This window comes from Drosophila elegans, unplaced genomic scaffold (assembly GCF_018152505.1).
Source record: "Drosophila elegans isolate 14027-0461.03 unplaced genomic scaffold, ASM1815250v1 contig_814, whole genome shotgun sequence".
Taxonomy (NCBI): domain Eukaryota; kingdom Metazoa; phylum Arthropoda; class Insecta; order Diptera; family Drosophilidae; genus Drosophila; species Drosophila elegans.
Genome location: NW_024546167.1, coordinates 18,126,501 through 18,152,666, shown reverse-complemented (window position 1 = coordinate 18,152,666; position 26,166 = coordinate 18,126,501). Strand labels below are relative to the sequence as shown.

The 26,166-nt window shown below is 37.5% G+C and overlaps 1 protein-coding gene and 3 non-coding genes across 9 annotated transcripts; 1 reads left to right on the top strand and 3 right to left on the bottom strand.

Annotated features, from left to right (window-relative positions):
• The first annotated feature begins 191 nt into the window (after nt 1-191).
• On the top strand, nt 192-25,981 carry LOC108147973 (apoptosis-resistant E3 ubiquitin protein ligase 1). Of its 6 annotated transcripts, none has more exons than XM_017274778.2 (10): nt 2,233-2,324; nt 9,383-9,733; nt 21,127-21,569; nt 21,846-22,358; nt 22,708-22,906; nt 22,963-23,099; nt 23,153-23,878; nt 24,226-24,552; nt 24,666-24,928; nt 24,998-25,981. In XM_017274778.2, the coding sequence occupies exons 2-10, from the start codon at nt 9,658-9,660 to the stop codon at nt 25,098-25,100; spliced, it is 2,787 nt and encodes a 928-aa protein (XP_017130267.1). In that variant the 5' UTR covers nt 2,233-2,324; nt 9,383-9,657; the 3' UTR covers nt 25,101-25,981. The 6 variants fall into 6 exon arrangements, with proteins under 6 accessions (XP_017130266.1, XP_017130265.1, XP_017130267.1 ...); XM_017274779.2 differs by having other exon boundaries at nt 2,246-2,324; nt 9,529-9,733; XM_017274777.1 differs by lacking the exons at nt 2,233-2,324; nt 9,383-9,733 and adding an exon at nt 192-630 and having other exon boundaries at nt 23,171-23,878.
• Nucleotides 938-1,009, bottom strand: Trnaq-cug. The gene has a single exon. It is a non-coding gene; the product is annotated as a tRNA-Gln (tRNA).
• Nucleotides 1,172-1,243, bottom strand: Trnaq-cug. The gene has a single exon. It is a non-coding gene; the product is annotated as a tRNA-Gln (tRNA).
• Nucleotides 3,837-3,908, bottom strand: Trnaq-cug. Its single transcript has one exon. It is a non-coding gene; the product is annotated as a tRNA-Gln (tRNA).
• Nucleotides 25,982-26,166: the final 185 nt, after the last annotated feature.

The following is a 26,166-nucleotide window of genomic DNA, read 5'->3' as shown; positions in this document are numbered from 1 at the left end:
GAATCAATAATTTATAAGTATAACTTGTTAATATTATAGAAATAAAAGTCAAGTATGAATGTGTTTTGCTTGGTTGTGGTATCTGCTTATTGGTAGATTTCTCCGCTAAACAGCTGATTTGTTTTTTTTTGTGAATGGCAAAAGTGTATTTTTTGTTGGTATCAGAATGACAGTTGCAGCCAAGAACGAAGAAGAAGTGCATTTATTTTTGCTCTCGCTGCATTTTTGCACCACTCTGCGCTTTTTTCCGCATAAATCATATCATATCGAAAGTAATTTAATACCCTTTGGAATAATGCTCACCTTGTTTATCGCGTGTGGCTATGGATAGAGTTTGCTCAGCTATTGTTTTCCTTTGTAGCGCCAAAACAAAAATTTAAGACTGCTGCTAGAAAGAGACGGTTGCGCGCATTTAATCGGGATTTTTTGAGATTATGTTGAAACGCTCGTTAAAGGTCCTAATTGCCGTGGTGTTGAGCTTGATGTTTACCGTTTCGCTGGTAAAGATAGTGCTATTGATTTGGTCCTCGCATCCCAACGCCCACCACACTGCCCCGCCCCTTCCCTCCGTCGACGAATGGCTGGACTCGGAGAACCTATCATCCTACAAAGAATTGTTTCGCAGTAAAGGTAAGTCAGTTTTATTAATTGCCTTATTATTCCCTAATCGATTGATTACGCCTTATCGTGGTCTTAATGTCATTGCCTGTGGCTTTTGTTTATATTTTTAATTTGTTGTATTTGCTGTTGGGGGTCACTTCCCATCTCTTTCTTTCCATCTGAAACTTTCGGTACATTGTTGACTATTTGAGCTTTGAAAGCTTTCTTTACACACGTGCTGCGATAAAAACTTGTTATATTTTGGGGTGTCAATCAGCATATAACGACAAAAAATCAATTCTAGTAATTTTGAATTACAAAAAATAATGCATTTATCAGGTTCCACCGAGATTTGAACTCGGATCGCAGGATTCAGAGTCCTGAGTGCTAACCATTACACCATGGAACCTCGCTGATCTTCGACTTCCCCACAGTGAGCTAAAAATTAATGACAAAGATCAGAAGGTCAACTGAGTTTTAAATTAACATAAGTAATAATCTATTAACTAAAAATGTATTAGAACAAATAAAAAATAATAAGAATAAAAAAGAACAAAAAAATCTGTCGTCTAGGTTCTACCGAGATTTGAACTCGGATCGCAGGATTCAGAGTCCTGAGTGCTAACCATTACACCATAGAACCTCTATGAAAGATTGCAGCCAAGTGGCAGTTTTCTAATGAATCTACCTAACTCCGCCACCAAAGATCATAGAAGAGAAAGTTGCTTTCAGAAATTCCCATCTATTATAGATGATTTTGAGTTGTTTTTGTTTTTGTTGATTGGCTGAGCGCCAAAGATAATTAAAAACGATTCTGTTGCTATGGCTAAAAAAAGCCCATGCTTGATAAACATGTCTTTGAACTCGAGGCGTTGGAATTGTTTAACCCTTTGTAAGCCAATGTGATATACCTGTCGCCAACCTAAAAATTGGTATAGTCGGTAAAGACTTTTTTGTATTTTACCCGAGTTTCCAGTTACAATACTTGGTTTGATTAACACTAAGTAATCTACTTGACTTTTTCCTATCATTAATTATAAGCATATTTTGGAAAGTGGTTTGCAAACATATTAAATATAATTTCATTTTCAGCTTGAGCAATTATAAGGCAAAGTAAATTTGAGATGTGTTAGTTCGACATTTGAATAAAAAGTAAATCACAATTTAATCTACGCCTAGATATAGTTTTAAATGATTTTTGTTTACAAATTAGCATTAGTAATATGTGAACCATGCGAACCCTTCCAAATACATACATACAGCGAATCCAACTCTATGCTCAAAAGGCAATTAGGGAAAGGAATTTTTTATTTGAGCATATGGTTAAGAGGTTTTACTCAAACCTTTTCGTACTGGTTGTACCGTAATAATGAAGTAAGCCAATTAAGCACATGCTGCCGTGTCTAATGATAATGTAATTTTAATCAAGCGCGCCAAACAGAAAACAACCTGCTGGATTTGGCGAGGGTGTGGGTTTAAAAGGAGGGAACCAAGATGCAGCAAAAGCTTTTTTTCCGAATCGGGTCCTCGTCATTTTTCGGCTCCTTTCGCAGGACACGAACGGTTTCTGTGTCACTCGGTTTCAATTTTCGGAGTCAGGCTTTCGGTATAAAATCAATCGTAAGTGTCCTTAAATGCTCAGTTTTGGTTTTACTTTGAGACGTGCTGGTTTCACATTTCCAACCGCCTGGGAAACCGCCGCGTTTTTCCCCCGTTTTTCTTTGGTACAACAGCAAAAACAAATATTACAAATACAAAAAAAAAAACAAAAACCATACAGATAAACCAATAACAAGCCCAATAAATATGGCCGAAAAACGCCTAAAGCTATGATTTGCTGTGCTTACATCGCGTTTAGTTTTTGCCCATATTTTAGCCTCACTTTTCCTTTTTTCCACGCAAAAGTTGTCAAAACATTTCGTGACAACGAGGACAATACTGCCACGAAAAAGAGCCCTAACCTAAATAAGGAAGCACGTGTTTTATTATTAGGAACCTTCCCCGTAGAATTTACTCCATTGAAACACCCACTCAAAGCTAATGATCCATAGCTAATCTCTGCTAATACGCACTGGGTCTAAAAACGAATGCATGTAGAGAGCAAATTTCGCGGCGAACAATTTTCCACATTTTGGCATATTAATTTTTAATTGTTGGTGCGGCCGGGGAAACGGATTTTCCCCCAGTCGTTCTTACACTTCAGCGCGCAGCTATTTTATAGGTCTCAAACCTCCACCATGGCTTCCCTCCGTTGTGTTTTCGGTTCGTGTGTTCCATTATCCTATCTAAATAAACCGTCGACTCATCTTCAGTTTGTTCAATGTGTGTGCACAGCGAAATATTTCACAAATAAAGCGTGATAATTTAAAACAAATATTTAAAGGAGATATTTTTAATTTCATTTTCAGTATTGATATACAATTTGTATGATAAATGCTTAAATTTTCTAAAAACTATTTTGTGGTAAATCCGGAAATACAAAATAGTTAGAGTGTTATTAGCTTTTTATGACACATTTGAACAAATTTTACAATGCTCTTATCTTCAAAAGCAAAACAAAAATATAATTGTAATAAAGCGGAATTAAAATCAATTTTTCAATTAAGTGATTCTCTTGCATTTTATGCTAAATGTAGCGTAAATTTTATTTTTTTTAAGTGTGACTTTAACTGTCTTTGGAAGTCGTTGTTGTTGCGGTATTCCCCTTTTTTTGGCTCTGACAGATCGGCCCGCTCATAAAGAATTAATTGGCGATTCATTTTGATGACATTCGTTCCCTACCACTGCTCTCCATTTCGCACTTGACCAAGTCCATGTCCAGTCGAATTCTTGATGTCGCACCTACCATTTTCCACAAATGTTTCCCTTCGCAATATTCCTCTCCTACACACGCGCTTAACCTTTAAATCGCATTTACTTTTGACCTGCATATTAATTAATGAGTTAACAGCACGAGAGAGCAAAAACGGTCTTGTGCGGTCATTTATGCATAAAGTGGCATTTGGGGGTATAATGTATGTATGTTTTAATGTTTGTGGGAGAGGTCAGGCTAAAGTTGTTCAACCTGTTCTTATATAACGCTAAAGAATGTGAGAAAAATAAGAAAAATACAAAGATGATTTAACAAATCATAGAATTACCAAAAGAATTAAATATATAGCATTTCTTAGTACCATATATATTTAATTAAAAAAAAAAAACTTCCCAGAAATATAAAAAAAAGAGGATATTTTCTCAGGTTCCACCGAGATTTGAACTCGGATCGCAGGATTCAGAGTCCTGAGTGCTAACCATTACACCATGGAACCGCGCTGATCGACCGCCGCCTAATCGCTGATTTCGATATCCGCTGCCAAAAATAGAGCCCACCGAAAAAGAAAGTTGATAGAGCTGATATAGGCAAAAACAAATCAAAAAAAAAAAAAATATGAAAACAATGTAAAGAAAACATTTGCATATCACCATAAAGACAGAAATGCGAGTCGAACCAAATTGGTTGCCCAATCGAAATGGGAAATAGGAAGGAAAAGACTGGAACGTGGAGAGTCGGAAGCATTTAGTTTGTGCGACACAAAGAGGAAATAATTGTTTGGTAAACATTGACCAATGTCCGTCAAAGGCAGAGAAAGCAAACAAAGTATTTCCATTTCTTGGTTTGCGGACTGAAAACCTTTTTTGCTTTCTGTTTTCGTTTTTGTTCGTTTCATTCCGGCCTGCAAGGAAATTAAAAGGAAATTGCGCTTGTTTTGTCGGGAGAAGTGGGCGTTGGGTGGGTCGAGGGGGGCGTGGAGTATGCGGCTGGGCAAATTAAAAGGTTTTTATACCCCAACTGAGAGCCTGCGGAGACTCGCAAGCAGTTAAAAATGACACAAGTGCCAAGAGACAGAAAACAAAGTGAAGAAAAAACAATAAAAACACAAAAAATACAACAAAAAACACGATGAAAAAAAAAAACAGTTAAGGCACCAAAACAACAACAAAAACACCAAGAGACACAACAAAATCCAAATGGCAGACAAAAACAACAAGGCCTACACATGTGCAAATTACAAGGGGCCTTCCTCTCACTCTCACTCGTACTCACATTCGTTTTATTTTCTCCTCTCCCGCCCTCTATATCCTTCTCGTTCCTCCCTCCCTTTCTCTCTCTTTCACTGGGTGCTGTAACAGTTGCAACTGTTTTTGTTATGTAGGCCAAAGATGTCAGAGCAGAAACCCTCCTCCTGCCTGTCTCCATCCCCCTCGCACACACTCTGCCTACGGTAAAACATCAATATATGTGTAACCTCCTCCAGCCAATTTAAAATACAAAGATTTAATTGGCAAAAATACTTATATGATGAAAAAATTCTCTTAAATAAAAAAACACCCTTGTTCTGTATTTTCTGGAGATTTAAAAATATTTAAAATGGGCAAGCTGCATTTTATTAAGTGTTTTCATTTTAGACACATAGTTTAGAATGCTGAAATTATGGAAAATGTATACAAATTTTGTTTTTAAAAGGGATTGCTATATTTGTAATTTCCCAGAAAATCTCTTCAATGCCCATTGATATTACTTTCAGGATTTTCAGTTCTTGCTATGGAATTTCGCCCGTACCTATCTATTATACGTCTCCTCAGCGCCGCCAGCGCTCTTCTGCGGTTAGTTATCATTATTGCCATGGCCCTCGACAGCATTTTGTGGTATATCCTTGTTGTAGCTTTTGTTCTTGTCGCATTTGTCAGCCACAATTATTATAATGCAGCAGCCAAGTTTCCCAACATCTCGGTCTGGCTTTGGCCGCCTCCTTCATTGCGAAATTATCATATTGTTACTAGCTTTTGTTGCGTCCTTGAATGAACAAACAAAGCGTATGGGGGAAAAAAAACCAAAAAAAACATTTGCGCATTTCAACGCAAAAGATTATTTTCAACTTGCATAACAGCGACGGAAGACAACAAAAAAGTGAGCAAGCCAAAGAAAATGAAAAACAGTTTAGAACTGAGTTTATGGGAAATGGAAAAAGATATCTAATTTGTGATACCCTGGAAAAAATTGTTGTTCGTGCAATAAAACACTACCTCTATGAGAATTGCAGGTTGATTTATCAAAGAAAGAATATTTAACCATGTACAAATTTCATAATTAAGACTTTCAATTCTTAACATTAAAAATACTTTTTTTTAGCTAAATAAGTGAAATTTAGATTATTGGAATAAAAGGTAATAAATGAAGTACAAGTATAAATGTGAATATAAAAAGCAATTTATAGAAATATTTTTATTTAACAAGTTTAAATAAGTCCATATTTATGGCCTACTTTTAGGCACTCGAATTTTAATATTTATGCTAACAAATATATTGGACACTACCAAATAACTTATTTATATACAATTCCTTAGCAGTTTATAGTTTTGTAGTTTATGGCCCAACATTCGCCGTCATGCAGTGTGGCAAAAACTTTGCCGCAGTCTCTCAATCTCGCCGCATTTCCCCCGTAGCCTTAGTCATTTTCCATCTGCGACTTTCACGACCTCAACTCATTCCTGACCCCACCAAAAGCCTAGACCCTTTTCCCTCTTCACTGGGCATTAACATAAAGTACGCATTTCGACCCGGCTTTGCACTAAAGAAATTTGTAGTCATAAAAGTTTCAGTATCATGCCTATATTTGGCCCTACTCGTATCTTCGACCTGAGAGCTCAAGAACCCCCCGGACTTATGACAAGTTATGGTTAGCATAGGCATAGCCTAACTTGTCCTTTTTTGTTGCTTGCCTCGTCTATTTTTTACTTGGTTTTTTTTCTTTGGCCAACTCGTAAAACAACAAAATATGGCACGAGCCAACATTTACTTTACACGCAAGAATAGGAAGGGGAGGGCAGATTGTTCATGCACTAAGGAAAACTACAAATAATTGAATTTCAATCAATGTCTAGTATCTTTTGTTTTTTAAAAGTTTAAGCTAACAATAATTTAGTTGTAAGAACTCAATTTGCAGTAAATCATAAATTTGATTTCTAAAATTTATTATCATGAGGTTTTTATAGTTTTTGTTATTATAATTATTTATTTTGTATCATTTTTAATGTCAGTTTTCAATCAAGATGGGTTGACAATAAACAATTTGTAAACAGACTTTATCAATTGCCTTTTAAGGACTTAAAACTCATGATATGTATGTGTAGTTTTTGTAAGACCAATATTTTGTGTGTCAGCTTAGTTTACTTCTTTTTTAGGTTCCAATTTTTTTGCGTGTGCGGGCTTTGATGACCCCAAAGCAAATGAACAGCTCACTTTCATTTCAAATTCCGACAGTAAACACACACGAACGCAGACAAACAAATGCCAGACACACAGAGAAAGTTTTGTCAGCTCGCATTACCAGACATCTCGCACACAGGAGCAGGACCCTCACACACATACGCACACACACAGAAGAAAGTAGCAAGCAAAAACAAAAATGGCGCCATCAATGGCCACCTTTCCCCAGCATGATAATGATGATTTTGATTATCATCATCATCATCGGAGAATCTGCTTCGGTGGCTGTTACGAAATTATTGGCTTCTGTGGAAAAAAAGTGGGGATGCCGCATAATTTTCGCTCACGTTTTTGCCCCACTGTCAATGTCGAGAGTGCCATCAATAAATATTGGCGCTGTTCAAGCTTGGTCAGAGGTTTTCTCCTATCGGGCTTACGAATCAAGATGGGTGACTTCTCCACATCGATGTGGCAGCCACTGACAGGATTCGATTGCCCAATGGAAAAAGGGAATGGGATTATAGTACAGATAGCCCAGATAGTTAAAGATTTCAGAAAGGTAAATAATAATAAATTTGAGGGATTTATTTATAGATAGCCTACGCTAAACACATAAGATTAGGCAATTCATTTAAGGACCAATTTTAAACTTTTAAAATTTGGCAATAAATATTGACCAAATTCAACGCATTAAAACAATTGCTTGCAAAAATAGAAACAAATTCATGAACGCTATAAATGAACTATATATTTATTAATATAAGGCATAACAGTGTGTGTAAGGCTATTACATTTTCTATTAATTTATTGAAACAACTTAAAAAATGTATCTTCCGAATTCCTGTTGCTTTATTTGGTAATACATCTGTTACCTACCCTGCATCCAATTCCAATTTATTGAAGTTTTAGCTTTCTAAAAATTTATAGAATCTATTTGAAATGTTTATCTTTTGAAATCCTGTTTTTTCGTTCGATAAAACATTTGTTACTTATCTGGAAAGTTACTTCGAATTTATCTAAGTTCTCGATTGTCTGTTTTTGTCCTGTCTGCTGCAAACTTGCTTGTTTATTATCCTTGTCGAGATGGCACTCGCAAATCGTTTGTAGTTTTTATTGAGCTGTTCTCAGCAATTTCTCTTTTGAGAGGACCATAGCCTGCTTTCTTCACTTTCTTCTCCTTTTCTCCTCTCACGTCTCACACACTTGAATGTAATTGAGTCTCAGCTGTGTAAATAAACATCGCGCAACTATATATAAAAAGGGGCAAAACGAGAAAAACAGCACACGCAATGTTCTGAGTTAACTTGGGTCTTTTCTAGGAATATATATATATATATATATACTAGATCTGGAATAGTTGTCCTTGTCAGGTCAACAACAATGAGCTTTTGTGTTCCGATGCACTGAGAATAATATTGTTACTGTAATCTATTAAATAACTATCTTTAAAATGATTAGATTATCACAACTATAATAATTTTAAATATGTACATTTTTTTAAAAAGTTACTTTTTAATTAATTAGCTGATAATTTATTTAGAACTTTTTTTTTGGTGTCCATGCTTTAGTTGCTCCTTGCACTTTTAAGTTAATGACAGCAATTTGAGGCGAGACAATGGGGTAAATAGGGAGGTGTGTGTTTACAGTGCCATCAAACGCTCCTAGTTATCCCTCGTTTTTCACCCACTTTCCCTCCCCTTTTTCCCAAGGATGCAGATCGATAGTGTTGTTGTTTCGTTGCCGCTGTCATTTGGCACTTGCCACTTGAAAATGTGTTTAAAATTAAGACTGCGGGGGGTGAACAAGGAGGACACTTCTCCTCCCAGCTAATGGCGGTCATAAAGGCACTGGATTATAGAAAAGAGGCAGGACGAAATGCGTGGGGATTACTGGGGAGGAAAAATAGAGAGAATAAACTTTCATTTTGATTTAAGCTCTTGGCAAGTTTCATATATTTTCTTGGCAGACAAAGAGCGAAAATTACTGCAAAATTAGAGGGGGAAATAAGGGAAAGAGGAAAACGAAAAGAAAATGCTGGAAAACTATTATGGAGCTGGCAGTGTGTTTCATTTATTCATTTTATTTAATTAAGTAAAATGTTGCCTTAAAGTCTTAAAATTCGTAAAAAAAAATATTAAAAGTATTCCATGTTAAAAATAAAATTGTTATAAACGGCTGTTAGTAATTTAAGTTCCAATTCCATTGTAAAATTAAAATCAACAATCAAGTCTACTATTTAAACTTAGAAATTACATAAAGAAAAAAAACAAAATAAAATTATATATAAACAAATAAGTGCCGTCGTCTAATTTAGTTCTGCCAACTTTTATTCTGTAGTTTCCTCAAGGCAAGAAGCATTGGGCTATCCATTTCATTTCATTATAAATTTTCCACTTGTTCCTTTTCACAATTTTCGTTTATGTATTTTTTTTTGTGAATGTTTTTCATTTTTTTAATAAAACTTTTACCAAACTTATACGAAAAATGTGCTGGGCTCACTATTATATATATATATATATATATATATATATATAGTTTTGTTAGCAAGAACCACGTCCCCCGCCCCCGGCAACTGTCATCGGTCGTTAGCAATCCGCAGCTATGCATAAAATAAGTCAAAACTTTCCGAGCGAAACTTTTTTAATAAATTAAAAATTACAAAATAACACAAAAAATAAAAGGAGGCGTTACGAACAAAAAAAAAACAAGAATTCATGACAAACATGACTTAGCCATTAAGTTGTGGACGAGCCAGATATATAAGAGGTGCAACTATTGGAACGTAAAGTGCAAAAGGAAGTGAGATCACAATGTGGTCGCCCGAGTCGGAAATAAATTCCATTGCCATGGCCACCACAATGCGCCATTCGCAGTCGTCGTCATCAGGTGAGTTCAGTGTTTAAGAAAATGGGTTATAAAGTGGGTTATGGAATGGGTTAATTCGCCAGGAGAAACCACCTGTACCGGGTGCATCAAATTCAAATTCGGTTTCTTTATTTGACTTGGGCTAATGCGGCGTATGCGCAATATGGCGCTCAATCGCAAATGCTTCCGTTTCCGCTTCCCCCAAAAGCAGCAAATACGGTGCACAGAAAACATTGATATTATTTATATATTTCCTATGAAATTTTATGTTTCAGATAAATTTCTTATTTTAGTGAAAGTCGATTTAAACATTTGAACATAATAAATATGTTCTTAAATACCGATCAAAGGTTTTGAACTCACATCTCTGCATATAGAAAAAAAAGGGCAGTCCCTTTTAATAGCACCTTTAAGGCTGATAATAAAGATACCTAATGTAATGTTATGGAATATACAAGACTTCACTGAAAGAGTTTTTATTGTTTTAATTTTTTAAGGTAGACTTTTAACTTAAAAAAAAAAAAAATAATATTAGTACTAAAAAACTACTGATAATACATTTGTAAAATAATTTTCACTGTGAACTTTTGCCGTGAATCCCCTGAATAAAACCTGGGCCAACCTTCGCATTGAGCCAAGTGCACTTGGTGTTCGTTTTTCCTATTCCTAATTAAAACGAAAGTCAAGTGCGGTTTGAGCTGGTTTTTTCCGTTCATGGGTTGGTTTTGATATCGCTTGCATGCAAGTGACATAACCCTTAGAAATGGGGATTGTGGGGTAAATCTGTGGAAGGGGCTTAGGACCAACTAAAAGCCAGTCCGAAATGCAAAACGCAAATGGCCAGCAAAGTGCTCTTATGCACGTAATGTGTAAGCTGTTTTTGGGGGGTGGGGGCGGCCTAAGTCTGGCCGCATTTAAAGACAGGGAAATAGAAATGGCAAAGTGCAAGCCAAATGATGCAACATCTGCAGTGTTTGGCCAAGGAAAATTTGAAATCAATTTGCCGCGTTTATGGAAATTTAAGCTAAGAAAAATGTGACATTTCAGGAAACAAAAGTCTCAAATGTTTAAAAATTAGATTTATTATATTTATCAAGCATTAAAAAAATATATTAAATCAATTCTGCGCCGCTGTAAATTAATTACATTTTAAAGAATCAAATTTACTCAAGTGATAATAACTTTAGCTTACATTGAAATGAAAAAGGTATACATAAAAACGAATCAGCATTGTGTCAAAAGGATAAGTCTTGCACCCTCATTAATGACAGCTTTTAACTTGATTGTCCACTTAAATTCTGATGGCTGACAACTAATAGGATTAATTGGTGTTTTTTTAATCCCATTTTATCGACTGAAAAGGAATGATTGCATTAATGCAGTTCCACTGTTTCCTTTTCAGGCAATTAAGCGATGTTAATAAGTGCCATTGCGGTTAAAAAAGCTGAAAATCAATTTTACCCTTTGGGTTTTTTGTATAATTCAAGCTTAATGATTACATTTTAGTTTAACTTAAATTAATACAATATTTAGGCAACTTGACATGTTTATTTAAAAATACTTTAAAATCAATAAAATAGTTTTTCTTAATTTCTTTACTTTAAATTTTATCAGCCTATGAATTTTATTAAGTTTTATTATTCCTGTTGTGTTATTTATTGCTTACATAAGGAAGTGAATTTATCACTTGGGCCCTTCGGATTTATTCGTAGAAATTCCGTTCACTTTTAAAACTCCTGATGTGAAAAAATTGCAATAAGTAAATTATTTCCCGTATAACCCAACGCAGGACCTTCACCCAATGCACACATATATACGCACACACACAACTGCAGTGATTCGCACACACGGGCACATGAATACAAATACAATGTCGAAACTCCAATTGGCAAATGCCAAAGTGTTGCAGCTTCGTTCGTGTAAATTTGTTTATGCGAATATTCATGTTGGCAGTGCGCAAAAGAGAGAGCGCTGATATGAAGGGGAGAAAAAGAGAGGGGATATCCTGCTAATGTATGCATGTGTGCGAGCGTAGGCAAGCAAATATTCCATGTTCAACCTGCGTTTTCCGAATTTCCTTACCCTCGTGCAGGGCTTTTCAATTGTGAGCAGGTGTTTGCTTTCCACAGAGAGAATCTACTCTGGAATATATGAATAATAGCTACCTCGCTTTGCTGTCGGTCTTTATTAGAAGGTTATATTAATATTGACCTCGGAAATTTAGTAAATGAGAACTGCGTGCTTTATTAAAATGTTTTAAATGGTTATTTCCAATAAATTTGAAACTTAAAATTTAGTAAATAAGGACTATGATGTTTATTAGAGTGTCCCATAAAAAGTAATTTGAGAAAATAAGTAAAAAAATACTGGAGATTTTTTTAAAATTAATTTCGGTTTGCAAAAAGAAATACACAACAAACAACAATCAATGTTTTAATTACAAGAAAATAGAGCGAAATGAACATTATCGTTGGTCATCATAAAAAAATAAAAATCTATTTGATGAATTTCTTCTTTAAATTTCTTTGAAAAGTAAACAAAATTTAATTGCGTCTCTTTCTTTGATATAAGAATAACAAAAAATGTATATAATTTATTTAATAAATTTAACATACCCAAGGGTATTTAAATGCCCAACACCTGCAGTTAGAACTTCCGATTGCTGCCCTTTCTCCGCTTTACCCTTTGGGCCATTAATTGCTGGGGCCCCGAGAGAAAGGCTTTCCATTTGCCGGTTGCATTCTGTGCTGATGGCAGTTGGCAAATGTTTTCTGCCATGTTTGCCGCACATGCAGATATATACGTATACCATATATATACAGGTTACCCAAACCAAACCGGTTCATGTTTGCGGTTTCACCTTCTGAAAACCCACTCTTTGGCCACTCTAAGTGCAACATTAATACTTTGGCATTATGGTTTTAACCCAATTTGGCTTCTCTTTACCCAGTTAGTTGCAGGCAAAGCAAAATATAATCCGAAAAGAATCGAGGTGCAGAGAGAGGTAAAAGTTGCAGGCTCATGTCAGTGGATTTTTCACTGCTTTTCAGTGGGCGTGTCGGTGGGTTTTCCCCGCCCACGTGTTTCGTGTGTGTGTGTGTGTGCATTAAGGTTGCAAATTGGTTTTTGTGGATTTTCATGTATACGGTTACGGGGAAATGCAGTTTTCCGCCTGCCAGCTAAAAACAAAAAGGCGGAGTGCTTAATTAAATTGCCCGAAACACACCGGAAATCAAATAACGAAACTATGAAACTATGATTATGGCATGTGCGAGCAGCAGCAAATTTTGATTAAGTTCTGGCCTGGTCGAGTTTTAAATTAATGAATATATAATGGAATTTATGCCATCCCTCTCTGTTTTCTATATATTTCTCTCTCTATTCTGCCGGAAGTAGGTTAAGAGTTTTTTTTGGTGGGCGTTCGCCTGCAGTTGTTTGCATAACAATTGTGCAAATCTATATATATCGCATAAATTTGCGTTGATGGCCAGAGCTGTAATGACTTTTAATTCTCCAATTGAAATTACATTTGAATTTGCATTTTGTCAGAGAGTTTGTCTGAAATAATGTTTAAACTTTTGATTTAATGGAAAATATTAAGTTATTACAGTGCATTTTTTATGAGATAAGCACTAAAGCACTAAAACGAAAACTGTTTAGCTAAATGAATTCCATTAAAATAAATAATCTTCATCATTAAACCGCTTTCAAAACTATCTAAAAGCATTTATATTTTATTAATTTCCCACATGCTTTCAAAAGTTTATTAAACACACTCCGTTCCTATTGAGCTTTTAAAGCCAATTAATTTTTAAAATTTAACATCATTTGGTTTTTTTTCACAAATAAAATTTAATTGACATTAATAATACAAATATTAATCCAGTATTTAATTTTACTTGATTGCTTAAATTCTCTCTCTTCTATTACTCAATTAAAAATCGATAAATTGCACTAATGCAACTGCAATTTATGTGTGGAGTATTTCGAGAATTTATTTCTCTTATCCCTGACAGATTTCTGAGTGTGAATAATGCTCCTGTCTGCTGGGGTTTTTCCTCCTTGCCTCTGCAACTGTGGTTTTCTAATGCAGCCAAAGAACCCGCAGTGCCAAATGTTGCCAACATCTCTATGCCACGCCATTCCATTCCGAGTCTCATCGGCAACAGCTGCTGCTGCCAAGGGGCACTCAAATTAAGCGACATTTAATGTCACACCCCCATGATGATGAGGGGGTGTGGTTAGAGGGGTAGTTTGGGCGGTTGAATATACCCCCTTTCCACCATTGCGAACATCTGTTTGCCTTGAAAGTTGGCTGTGCGGCTTGTGCGGGCTGCCCGCATGCAAAGGATACAAGTTTGCATCCTGGCCGCAAAAATGTAAAGCAGCCAAAAAGGGAAAAGGAGGAGTGACCAAAAAAAGGGGAGAGGAAAGGGGTCAAAGGTGAGCGATGAAGACAGGTGCAACAGCTGCGGTTAGTTTGACGACGGCCCAAGGAAGCTTCAAGTCAGAGGTGCAAGATGAGACCACCTGTCTAGCTTTCATCCTTTTCACTTTTTTAAATGCACTGGGGAAAAGGTGAAACCAAATCTTTAATATGTGGAATGCGTTGCTTGTTTTATACAAATAAAAGTTAGCTTAAGTAATATAATGGATGCCTAGTTTTGATATGGGAGCCCCAGAAACTTCTTAAAGCTATGTTAATTCCGAAAAGCTTTTTACTATTTGACATTTTACTTAGTAGAGCACACTATTTGCTGTTTAGTTTATTTAAATTTATGTATTATAGATAATAATAGTTGAACAGAGCTTAATAATATAAATAAAATAAGTCAACAAATTAAAGTTAAAATAAACAAATATATATTGTAATCAAGCAAATTTAACTATTTTCTTCTTAAGTTGATACTTAATTTAGAACAATCTTTGCTTATTATTTAGTTTAAAAAGAATGAACAATATGGTAAAATATAGCTTACATTTTATTTAAAAAAAAGTAGTAAAGTCGTGAAAATCCTAATCGAAGTATCTGTAAATGTTTATACTAAAATATACAAAAGTTTGTCACTGTGCTTTCATTTTCTTTTCTCCCCCTAATAGTTTTCCCGTGCTCTCAATGATTTTCTTTGCCTTTGCCATTTTCTGCCTGCTTATTTCCTGTCGCCTGCCAACGAGGTAGTCATCGTTTGCCTGAGATTCTTGGCTGTGGCATCATTTGCAGGCAATTGCCAAGGCAACACATTTCGCCCCTCATCTCTGCTTTTCTCTTTTTTTTTTTGCCAAATGCCTGCCGCCCCAAGTGTGAGTGCTTAAAAATTTTATTGCAACGCTCATTTTGTCTGTCCAGGCTTAGGTAAACTGCACCTTGGGTTGGGACGAAAAGGGCAGGCTGGGAAACTATGTGATGATGGCTTCTTTTCCTGCACTTCCGCTGTCGGCGTTCCTGTCACTTTCCCTGCACCTGCCCTCTTATCCTGTCTCCATTGCTGTCTCTCCCCGGAGGCCAAGGCTCTACGAATTGCTGTGTGTGTGTGTGTGTGTGTGTGTGTGTGTGTGTGTGCTTGTGCCCAAATGTTTTTCCAAATAAATGAAATTGTTCTCTGGCCAGAGAAAGTTGGTCATTGTCTAGATGGGGGGATATAGTTAGAGATTCAGAGCCAGATTTGAGAAAGATTTTATGGGGTTTACCCTTGGTGTTTGGACTTCGCCTAAGGGCCGTAGATCTTGGGGATTGCAAAATTTCCTAACGACTCCAGCTAAATTAAATCATTCTTCTTGGTAAAATGATTTTATTGAACAAATAAATGTTGTTACAAAAAACAACACAAACAAAAAAAGTGTTTAAAATGTTAGCTAAAATACTAGCTAAAAATTTATAATTCGTATTTTATAAATTTAACAAATTTTATAAAGTTGTTTATATGATTTTATGTCTTTACTGAAACTTTTCCGAAAAACTTTGAGAATTTACTATTCCCAGGTCAATGGCCATATTTTTTAAAATACTTGTTAAGTAAATGGATATCTGTTTTAGCTGAGATAGTAGAAACCATAGGGACAGATTTACAACGTATTGCAATTCAGTCGCGTTTAGTATTTGGCTGCAGATTTTGCCCAAATTGCGAATTTTATATTGCAAGCCGTCAACGGGGAAGTAAGATGGAAACGGGGAGGTCCTGCGAGAAGGGAGACCATAAATGGGGGAGGGGAGCGGGAGGGGGAAGGAGCACAGCTTGCCGTAAGGACACTTGGGAGCCAACACGGGGAAACGGAGACAAAGAGAGCAAAAGAGAGAGAGGGATGTTGTCGTTTGTGTGCCTACATTGCGTATACGTAATTTGCCGAGACTGTTGCCAAAGTGGCATTTGAATTTATGCCGCCACTTGAGGCAAGTGTGGCAGGCCCAGGGTGAGTGCTTCTGCATTCGTATGAGTTTCTCTCTACACTTCTGTATATGTATGTGTTCTTACTGCAAAAGCAAAGAGTGCGCTTTATTTTAAATTAAATATGCAAATATTCCTCGCTCCTGCCACATGTTTTCTTGTTGGGTTGTCTGCTGCAGACAGGCAACATAAATTATTGTAAGCAGATGAAATATTTGTGGATGAATTTGTTGCAGCTGTCGAGTGCAGCCAGCAGATATTGTTCACTCGCTCTGTTTCTCCATTGTTGGTGTAATATTTTCACCAGAGAAATTTTAATCCACACTCAACAAATATTTCTTGTCAAAGGTATTAAATAAAAATATGGAAACAATTTAAAAAATTTATTTTAATACCTTGCCTTTTCAAATCAAATATTTTTTCAAAGGCAAAATACCAGAGCAGCACTCAGAGAAATATTAAAGGACACCTTTTCGTCAATTAGCTTTCAACATTATTTAAAATTGTCATTGGTTTAATTTTGTTTGTAGTTAAAAGACCATTTTATAAATAAAGTACATTTTCTTATCATTTATAGCTTTATTTCAATATAATATTATTTATAGTGCATCTAGAAGGGTTGAATAAAACGGGGCGAGTTCCCAACTCGGGGAACACACACAGGATGTCCTCGCTGGAAGATGAAGCTGGCAATTTTATCATTTTTCACTTTGGTAAACAAACACAAAAGAAGCAAGGGGGGTTAAGGAAAATATTGTGGCTTTTGTTGTGGCAACCTTAATCGCCCCCTTTCCTCTCTTCCACTTTATTTTTCCTGCAACCCGCATACCGCACCACTCTGCGATCGAATGTCATTCAAATTGTAATTTCTGCAGCCTCCATCGTCAGAGAACAATCGATAAAAAAGGATAAAGCAAAGAGCACAACAATGCAGGGATAACAATAGAGCAAAAGCACAAAAAGAGAGAAAATGTGGGGGGTGCGGGAAAAGCGGGCATTTCCAGGAGAAAAGCGGAGGTAAAGCGAGGGCAGACAGTCAAAAGCAAACAATAAACAGCGAAATCATTCCATGCATCCCCCTGGAAAAAGCTGGGCATTGTGCAATAGCAGCACGTTTCGAAATTGTAAAATCAATTTCAAGAAGAAAAAAAAACAGATAACTGCTGTATAAAAATGTTTATGTGCCCTTTCAATTCCACGTGTTTAATTTATTACCTTTTTTTTATTTAGTTTTTTTTAGAGATAGATAATTGTTATTAAAAAGTAAGGAAGAAATACTTCCAAGAAGTTATAGAGTTGAAAGAAATCCTTAAAAAAACCTTTAAATTTATATAATGTTCTACTACTTTGATTTGAACTAAGTATTGTACTTGTTAAAAACATAATAACACTTTCCTAAAAAGCTTGAGAAAAATCGTATATTTTTATACCACTGTACTGTAAGAGTAGGACATTAAAATTTTAGCCCCTAAGCATCCGTTGGCTAATAGGCCAAGTTGGCTCGTTCTGCAAACATTTGCCCAGCACTTTGGCATGGCTTTTCCTTTACCATCCTGCCATCCTTGTGCTAATGAGTGAACAAAGGGACCAAGTAAAGGGAAAATTCCCATTATTACTAGCTGAATTTGAAATTCAGCAGGTCTTTTTCGAGTTGTTTGTCAAAATTAACAGAAGGGAAAAGGAATAGTTCCCCGTAAACATATGGGTCAGATGCAATGTCGACCCGAAGATGTCGCCCTCAGACCGGATTTAATCCTTATCCGTAGCTATGTAACTTATAAAGGGTTTCCCCCCGATTGTGCAAACGACTACGACATATCGATGATCGTAAGCCACATCAAAGTGGGGGGAGTAATGAGATCTACGAAAGGCAAGAGTTTTCCCACAGTCGAAGTAAGATTGTGTTTTGGTGAAGCGATGGGTAAGGGATTTTTCTTGGAATAAATAAACCCTTAGTGTAAAAAAGGGTTTAATTTTGATTAACTTTTAAGCAGTGCGTTAGTTTTTAGTAAAAAGGCCAGTCATATATTTGATATGTCTACAAAATTAATTAATTCCACAAACATAAATTAAATTAATTATAGATAACTACATCAAGTATACGCCTCGTTGTTCGTTTGCCAGATTTGATTTGTCAAAAGAGAATTTTTAGTAAATATATAAAAAAAACCAAGAATATTTTGTCACGTCCCTGCTGCCATTTAAGTGTACAATCTACATATTAAATAATTCCACAGCTTAAAGTTAATCAATAATAGATAGACAAGACCACATGAAACCATCAAGTATACGCCTAGTAGTTCGTCTGACATAAGTAATTGATTTGGTTTATTTATAATTCAATAGTTTTGAAGCTCAACCAAAACATAATGAAAATAAAATTAAAGCTTAGTGCCAAGCTTACTAAATTGAATTTCTCGCATCTTTGGAATTATATCCCACACTAAGCTCTTTTAATTACTTTTATTTTGAAGTCATTAAGTAACTTTTGATAAGGGAATTATCTTCGTCTATATTTTGTCCCTTTTGAGTGCCCGGGGCTTCAGTCACTTAGGGCATTTATTTCACCTGCCTTCCCTCCATCATCTTTTCAGCTTCAACTGTCAAAAGTCGGCCTCATCAGTCATTGCTGCTTTTGGCCCCCTCGAAGCTTTCACTTGACATTTATCATCATCATCATGCCCATCATCTATATCATCATCCTTGCACGTCGCGTTTTAACCTTCAGAAGGCATTTTCATTTAGCGGGCCCCCTTTCCCCTCAGCATTGTTTGTCAGCTCGCCACTTTTGTGACTTTTCCAGCTTTTCCCTTTTTATTCACCCTCTCTGCTCTCTTGTTCTTGTGGGTCCTTAATTAAAAACGATTAGTTATTCCTGTTCAGCCATCGGGCCAAAGGTCGTCTACTGCAGCGCCATTAAATATGCAATGGAAATACTTTAATTATACAAATAACTAGAGATTAAGGAAGGGTAAGCAGAGGGCCCTTAGAAAGTAACTTTTCATTGTTGGCACTTTGGATTTTTCAGGCATTTTTCTGCCATCGAATATATACGTAATTCCTATCGCCTTGGCCAAATCTAACGGAAGTTGTTCGTTTCGCGCGAAATATGAACAAGTTGGAAATTCTGAGGCCGGGGGGTTGTGGGCTTGTGGAAATACGAAAGAAATTGGTAACGAAATGAATTCGTTTTCGAATGTCAGGCACGCAAACTTTGCCTACCATCGACCTTCTCCTACACAAAAAATTCTTTTATTTGTACTATTTTTTTTTTGGCAAAGCCCCCTTTGCTGCCACTCTTGCCCAAAAAACCACAATTGGTCTGGGTTTCGTTTGCACGTTACTAGTTTTGCGGTTCAGTTTGGTCTGGTACGTTTTTTCTGCGGTCCCTGAACGAAAACTAAGTTGGGTATTCGCTTCTGGCTTAGCTGGATTTTGTGGTCCGTAGTGGGAGCCAGGCTTAAGTGATCTGGCATCGAATTTCACCGGGGTTAACTAGACGGCATGTCTGACTTTTCCAGGGGTTAATGGGGGGTTACCATCCACAGAGATTCTAGCTTTAATCTTGTCAAGGTTTGCATTCAGTTTGCAATAAATTCATAATCATTTTTTTTTATATAGTAAATTGCCATAAATTTCTGATTTTTTGAATGCCTGTGCAAATGAAAATAAACACCCATAAGTTATATTACCATAAATTTATATTTTTGTTGAACAAATAATAAATTGCCCTTATCTTTCGTTTTTATACATTTTAAAATATTTATGTGGATTCTCGTAAAATATTATTTTGTAAAAATAAAATCAGTTTATTTAGACGACACATGCAGGTCTATTAGTATTCTGTGAAAAACAAACAATAATAAACAATTATGTTCATAAAGAATTTAAGTAATTTACTAGCTGATACACCAAAAATATAAATATTTAAGCCAGTCATCTGTCTCTCAAAACTTTTATAATAAGAAATTATATTTTTTTCAAAGAAAATTGTTATTCTTGACTTCGTTTGCCCTGCAAATTGCAGACAATTTTTTCATGAATATTTTAACTATAATTTCTTATGTCTGCGGGACAGTTGCACTTATTTTTCTTCTTCGAAGTTACTTAGCATATTAAATTCAACCTCTGCGATTCTCGTTCTACTTTATTCTTCGCTCCCCAAAGTTTGGCTTCTTTGTCTATGTCACCCACTTAACTTTATACTCGGTGAAAAGTCAAAGCTTACAGCACCAACTGAAACAGAATGAAAGTTTTTCGCCTCCATGCGATTGGAGGGAAATTCAGGAACTCAGTAACAACAGGGTTAAACATTCAAACGAGGGGCTTTTCCGCTGGGGGGAGTCCCCTATTTTCGATTTCAGCCAGCGATAAGCGACAAACAACGCATTAAATGTCGTTTTCTTTGGCTATTTTCGGTTTGGCATTGGGTTAAGTCATAAAAAATTGAAATGTAATTGATTGGAAGTTTTTTTTGGAAGGGCATCACGGCATTGACGTAGTCGCCTGGCCAAATTAGTTGGCCTGTAATTTTAGACACCATCGGAAGTCGTTGAGTCCTTAGTCCTGAGTTCTGGTGTCGGATGGAAAGTGCCACCACGTTGATGATGACATCGGCAAACAGATGACATGACGGCAAAGTTGTCCAAACTTTAACCATTAAACTCAATTACCAGGAAAGTTGGGCCTATTTAACAGACGCCGTTGGGTTTTTTCCCTCGCTGTTTAACTGTTTTATTATTAACCTTAAGTTATCAAATTTAATTTGGTTTGGGTGAATTTAAGTTATAAAATGGTTCATTAAGATGAAAGCATTTAAATCTTCTATTTTGGACTTAAATGTGGGTTTTTTTTTGTAATGACCTGAAAATTAAGATCTGTGGCATATAATTAATTTTGTATATTAATAGTTGACTCTGGGTATATTTATTATAAACTTAATATTTTACTCAAGACCAAAACGATGTCTCATATTTAAGCTAAACATATTTAAAACTGCAAGTAATTTAAAAAATGTTTATTTTATTCCAGGCATCTCCTCCTTGTCGAGTTGTGGCGATCCGGAGCGTCTGCCGGAATTGCCGCCCCTGGACGAACAGCGTCTGCAGCGGGCCGCTCTTCACCTGCAGCAGAAGTTGATACTGCGCGAGTGGCTGCGCGACCATCGGCTGCAGCATCACTACCAGCGACTGCTGGCCGTGGAGGTTGCCTCGCTGGAGGACGTCTACTGGCTGGAGGACTCGCGGGCCAGCAAGATCCTCGGCAAGGACTGGCAGCTGTGGTCGGGAGCCCGCCAGAATCTGCCCACTTCGAAGGCGCAACTGGACGCCCTAAAGGCGCAGCTCTGGTCGACGGTGGTCAAGAGCAGCCAGCACCAGGACGCCTGGACATGGGGTGGCATGCTGGTCGTATCCGTCTCAGTCGCCGGCCTCGTCACCCTGGCTGCCATGACGCAGCCCTCACTGGCCCCAGAGGTGAGAAATCAAAGGAATTGATTCCTAGATTTTATTAATAAAAAAAAATTAAAAGATAAAAGAAACCTCACTTAGGCTGGCCAAATCTAAATATAGAATTTATATTGATTATAAGTGGTATTTTTGTCATAACAATTGATATATAGAATGAAATATGGAATATCCTTTATTGAAATAAAGGATTCTTTTTTAAATGCGAATTTTTTTAGAATGTTAAAAAGAGTTAAGCGAGGTATGACATTACAATTTGAGTTAAGAATATATATCCCCTTCCAGGCCCGTCATTCCCTACTGCAATACGTAACTGGGAAATATTTGCTGCCCGCCAACTGTAAGGTGCAGTGGGATTGGAAGGACCCCGCCAGCGTGGGCGGCACCATGTGCTTCGTGGTGCGATTCTTCCAGCGGAACGGACAGCCCTATCCCATCTGTGATACGGACCAGTTCTTCGTCGAGGTCACCGAGGGCACCCGCAAGGTGGTCACCATCAGCGAGCTGGGCTCCTCCACCGATCCCAACAACGCCAATATCGCCAAGGTCAAGTTCACGGTGCGAACGGCGGGCCAATACAAGATATCCGTGCTGATCGGGGCCAGTCACATCGCCGGCTCTCCCTTCCTGCGATCCTTTCTCCCCGGAGCCATCGACGCCAGGCGATCGCGGTTCATCCGGCCGGCCAGTACGGTCATCTGCTGCGCAGGCGCACCCACTCTAATGCACATCGAGCCACGGGATGAGTTCGGCAACTCGTGCCTCTTCGACCAAAACCAATCGGATGAGGCACTGCAGGTGGGTAGCTTAATAAAGAGCCTTAAAAATAATACGTTTTACTTACTACATATTTGTTACACAAAGTAAAATATTCCTTTATTGTTGTCCTAAAAAACATATTTTTATAATTTTACTCATTTAAATCTAATTTACATTAATTTATTGCTTTTAAAATATTTTTAGAACTTTACTCATTTAAATGTAATTTAAATTAATTTAATCAATAGAATGATTATTTTTAAAATGCGTTTTTTTGCTTTAAATTTTAAACTATTAGTTCAGAGTGGGTTATATTATAAGGTTATTTTGAGATTTAGAATTTTTTCTATATAATATTTTCTTTTCTAATTTCCTGATGTATTTTTAGGGCTACCAAGTGGCAATATACGACTTGCATGGCGTTCCGGTGGAGAAGCTGCAGCACGCGATTGTGTTTGCCTACGACAGGGTCAACTCCCGAGTTTCGGTGACAGCTCTTTTCCCAGAGCCAACTTGCCTGAGGGCCGTGATCAGTTACCGGGATCAACAGCTGCCCAATGGCGACTTCGACATCATCGTGCTGAGTAGTAAGTAATGATTAAAATCTAATAAAAAAGATATTTAATTTAGTAAACTCTTTTAGGCAGCGACACCACTTTGGTGCACAAGAACATAGCCTCCAGGAAGCACAACATCTGCTATGAGGCCAAATTGCTGAGTATTTTCGGAGTGTCGAAGAACAAGCCGCGAAAGGTGCTCTGCTATGTGGGACCCAAACAGGTGAGTGGCCAGCACTGCAGCACGCTGATGTCGAGTGAAATGTGAGGGCTCAGAACTCGCTGATCTTTCAGGTGACCATCAAGGAGATGATCCTGAAGTTTATACCCAAGAGGATCGCCACCTTTCGACTGTGTCCGTCGACCAAGTTCCACTTCCTGCCGCAGTTGGTCTCCCAGCTACATGGCCCTGTTTTCATCATCGACGATGGAGCTCAGCCCAAAATCGAGTTGGCCTCGAAGGATCGGAATATCATTGCTGCCACATTTACACACTTTCTGCTTAAGAACATTGGCGGATCGGAGACTTTCAAGGATAAACAGGACTTTTTCTACCACGAGGTGCGCAAATTCCATGCCAGCTATTATCATGAGAAGATGGCTCTAAAAGTTCAGCGTGAGAAGATCCTGGAGAGCAGCATGAAGGCGACCAAGGGATTCTCGGTATCCGACTGGTGTGGCAACTTTGAAGTCACCTTCCAGGGCGAACAGGGCATCGACTGGGGCGGACTGAGGCGGGAATGGTTCGAGCTGGTCTGCAGCTCCCTCTTCGATGCCCGCGGCGGCCTCTTCTGCACCTTTCACGACAAGCACCAGGCTCTCGTTCATCCGAATCCCACGCGACCTGCCCATCTCAAGCTGAAGCACTTTGAGTTCGCCGGCAAGATGGTGGGCAAATGCCTGTTTGAGAGCGCTTTGGGCGGAAGCTATCGCCAGCTGGTCAGGGCCAGATTCAGTCGCTCGTTTTTGGCCCAGCTCATTGGGCTAAGAGTCCACTATAAGGTAATTAACAGGAGAACTAACTTCACAACTCAGTGATAAGTCATGCAAAATAAAAAAAACAATTTAATTATCACTACATAATCGCCTTGCCCTATTAACGCTTGACTTTAACTTTTCTTTATTTTTTAAAGAAAAAAACACGACATTTTTCAAAAAAATCAGTAAATTTGTTATAATAAAATAAAAACTGTTAAGAAATTTGTCTATTTTACTCTGATCGACTAGGAATTAAGACACAACATTCTGTTAAATATTTAAGAACCTAACTTTTAGTAGGTATATTTCTTTTCAATTCAAAAGGCACTTGGCTTTTCTAATTAATAACATCGCCTTTTTTTAAATTCCAGTACTTCGAGCAAGATGACCCCGACTTGTACTTGTCCAAGATCAAGTACATCCTGGACACCGATTTGGATGCCACGGACACCTTGGAGCTGTACTTCGTGGAGGAGATGTACGACGCCAGCAGTGGGCAGCTGAGCAAGACCATCGAGCTGATTCCCAACGGGGCCAAGACACGAGTGACCAATGCCACCAAAAACCAGTACCTGGACTCCCTGGCCCAGCAACGTTTGTGCAACAGTGTCAAGGACGAAGTCGATAGTTTCCTGAAAGGTCTAAACTCCATTATACCGGATAATCTGCTCAGCATTTTCGATGAAAACGAACTAGAGGTGAGTTTTAGTGGATTAATTAAACTGCAAGGTGTATATAATATGCTAGATAACAATTATATAAATCCAATTGGCATTGGTATCCCGTTAATTAAATATTTTTCCTGCTGCAGCTGCTGATGTGCGGCACCGGGGAGTATTCCATCAGCGACTTCAAGTCGCACCACATCGCCAACGGCAATTCGGCGGAGTTCCGGCGGGTTTTGGCCTGGTTTTGGGCCGGAGTGAGCAACTTCAGCCAGACGGAGATGGCCCGCCTGCTGCAGTTCACCACTGGATGTTCGCAGCTGCCGCCGGGAGGATTTCAGGAGCTGAATCCGCAGTTCCAGATAACGGCGGCCCCGACCTTTGGCAACCTGCCCACGGCGCACACCTGGTGGGTGGAAGTGCTTACCATTTTTTAATCTCACCCTTTACTAAAAAGCCGAAACTTTTTCGATTACAGCTTCAACCAGCTGTGTTTGCCGGACTACGAGAGTTACGAGCAGTTCGAAAAGTCGCTGCTTTTGGCCATCAGCGAGGGCAGCGAGGGATTCGGAATGGTCTAGATACTATATACCATAGATACGGGATATTGGAGGGGGCTGGGATATATCTCACTCCCCCCCTCGATTTTTGTCTGCTACGCTACTGTGTTCCTTTCTGTGCGCTTTAAATGTCATGCTAGTAAACTAAGTGAACTAGTCCGTAAGCATGCCTAGTGATAAATCGCAATTAAATTCAGTTCCCGGCTAGATATATTATATATACGCCCCCCTTTCGTGGGAGATCCCTTAAGCAATAATAATCACGGATTAGCCGGCGTAGCGAGTGTAGTTATAAAAATCGAGTCAAGATGCAAATTAAAACCGAATATATATCATCATCAAAAGGAATGTGATAATTGTATTATAGACTAATGCAACCTAAGCGTAATGGGAAACTTTTAAACTACCTATATCGGTAAAGCAAAATAAGTAGCCATTAAATACCAAAAAGAAAACTACTCTAATTAATTGTTAGTTGCGCTGTGTAAGAAAACCCGAATGAAATCCCCGAGTTTGTAGCATACTATACTAAAAATTAATTGTAAACAACGTTATATTGTCAACCAAACATTCACCAAAAGCAATGTTTATATGCATTTCTTCTAACGAAAAACCAAATATATATGGCCAAATTGTGGCACAACTCGAATACAATCCCAAATCCTTCTCCCTCGCTGTGCTCTCCTTATAAGCAATATGTGGAAGCAAATGTTGAATAGTAGTTTTTAAATGTTGTTAAATCGCAAAGCAAAAATCAAAGATGTCATACAAATTTAAAATTTAGTAAATGTAATGGAATTGTAGTTGTTGAGAGAACTCTAAAAAAGCTTATTTTCCAATCGGTTGGCGGAGGATTGGTTCAAATGGTTAAAAGTAATAAAAATCTACTGTTTAGAACGGAATTGTTCGTACTTGGCTTTTATTATGGAAAATAAAAAGGGAAATCTGTTTAAAGTAATTAAATGGATAAGTTTGTTTTATAATATATGTACATTTTTCACCTCAAACTAAAAGTGCACTTATATAATTTGTATACTTTATTTTGTTTGGTGTACCTGTTTATATTAATTGGTCTACAAACCGGTGT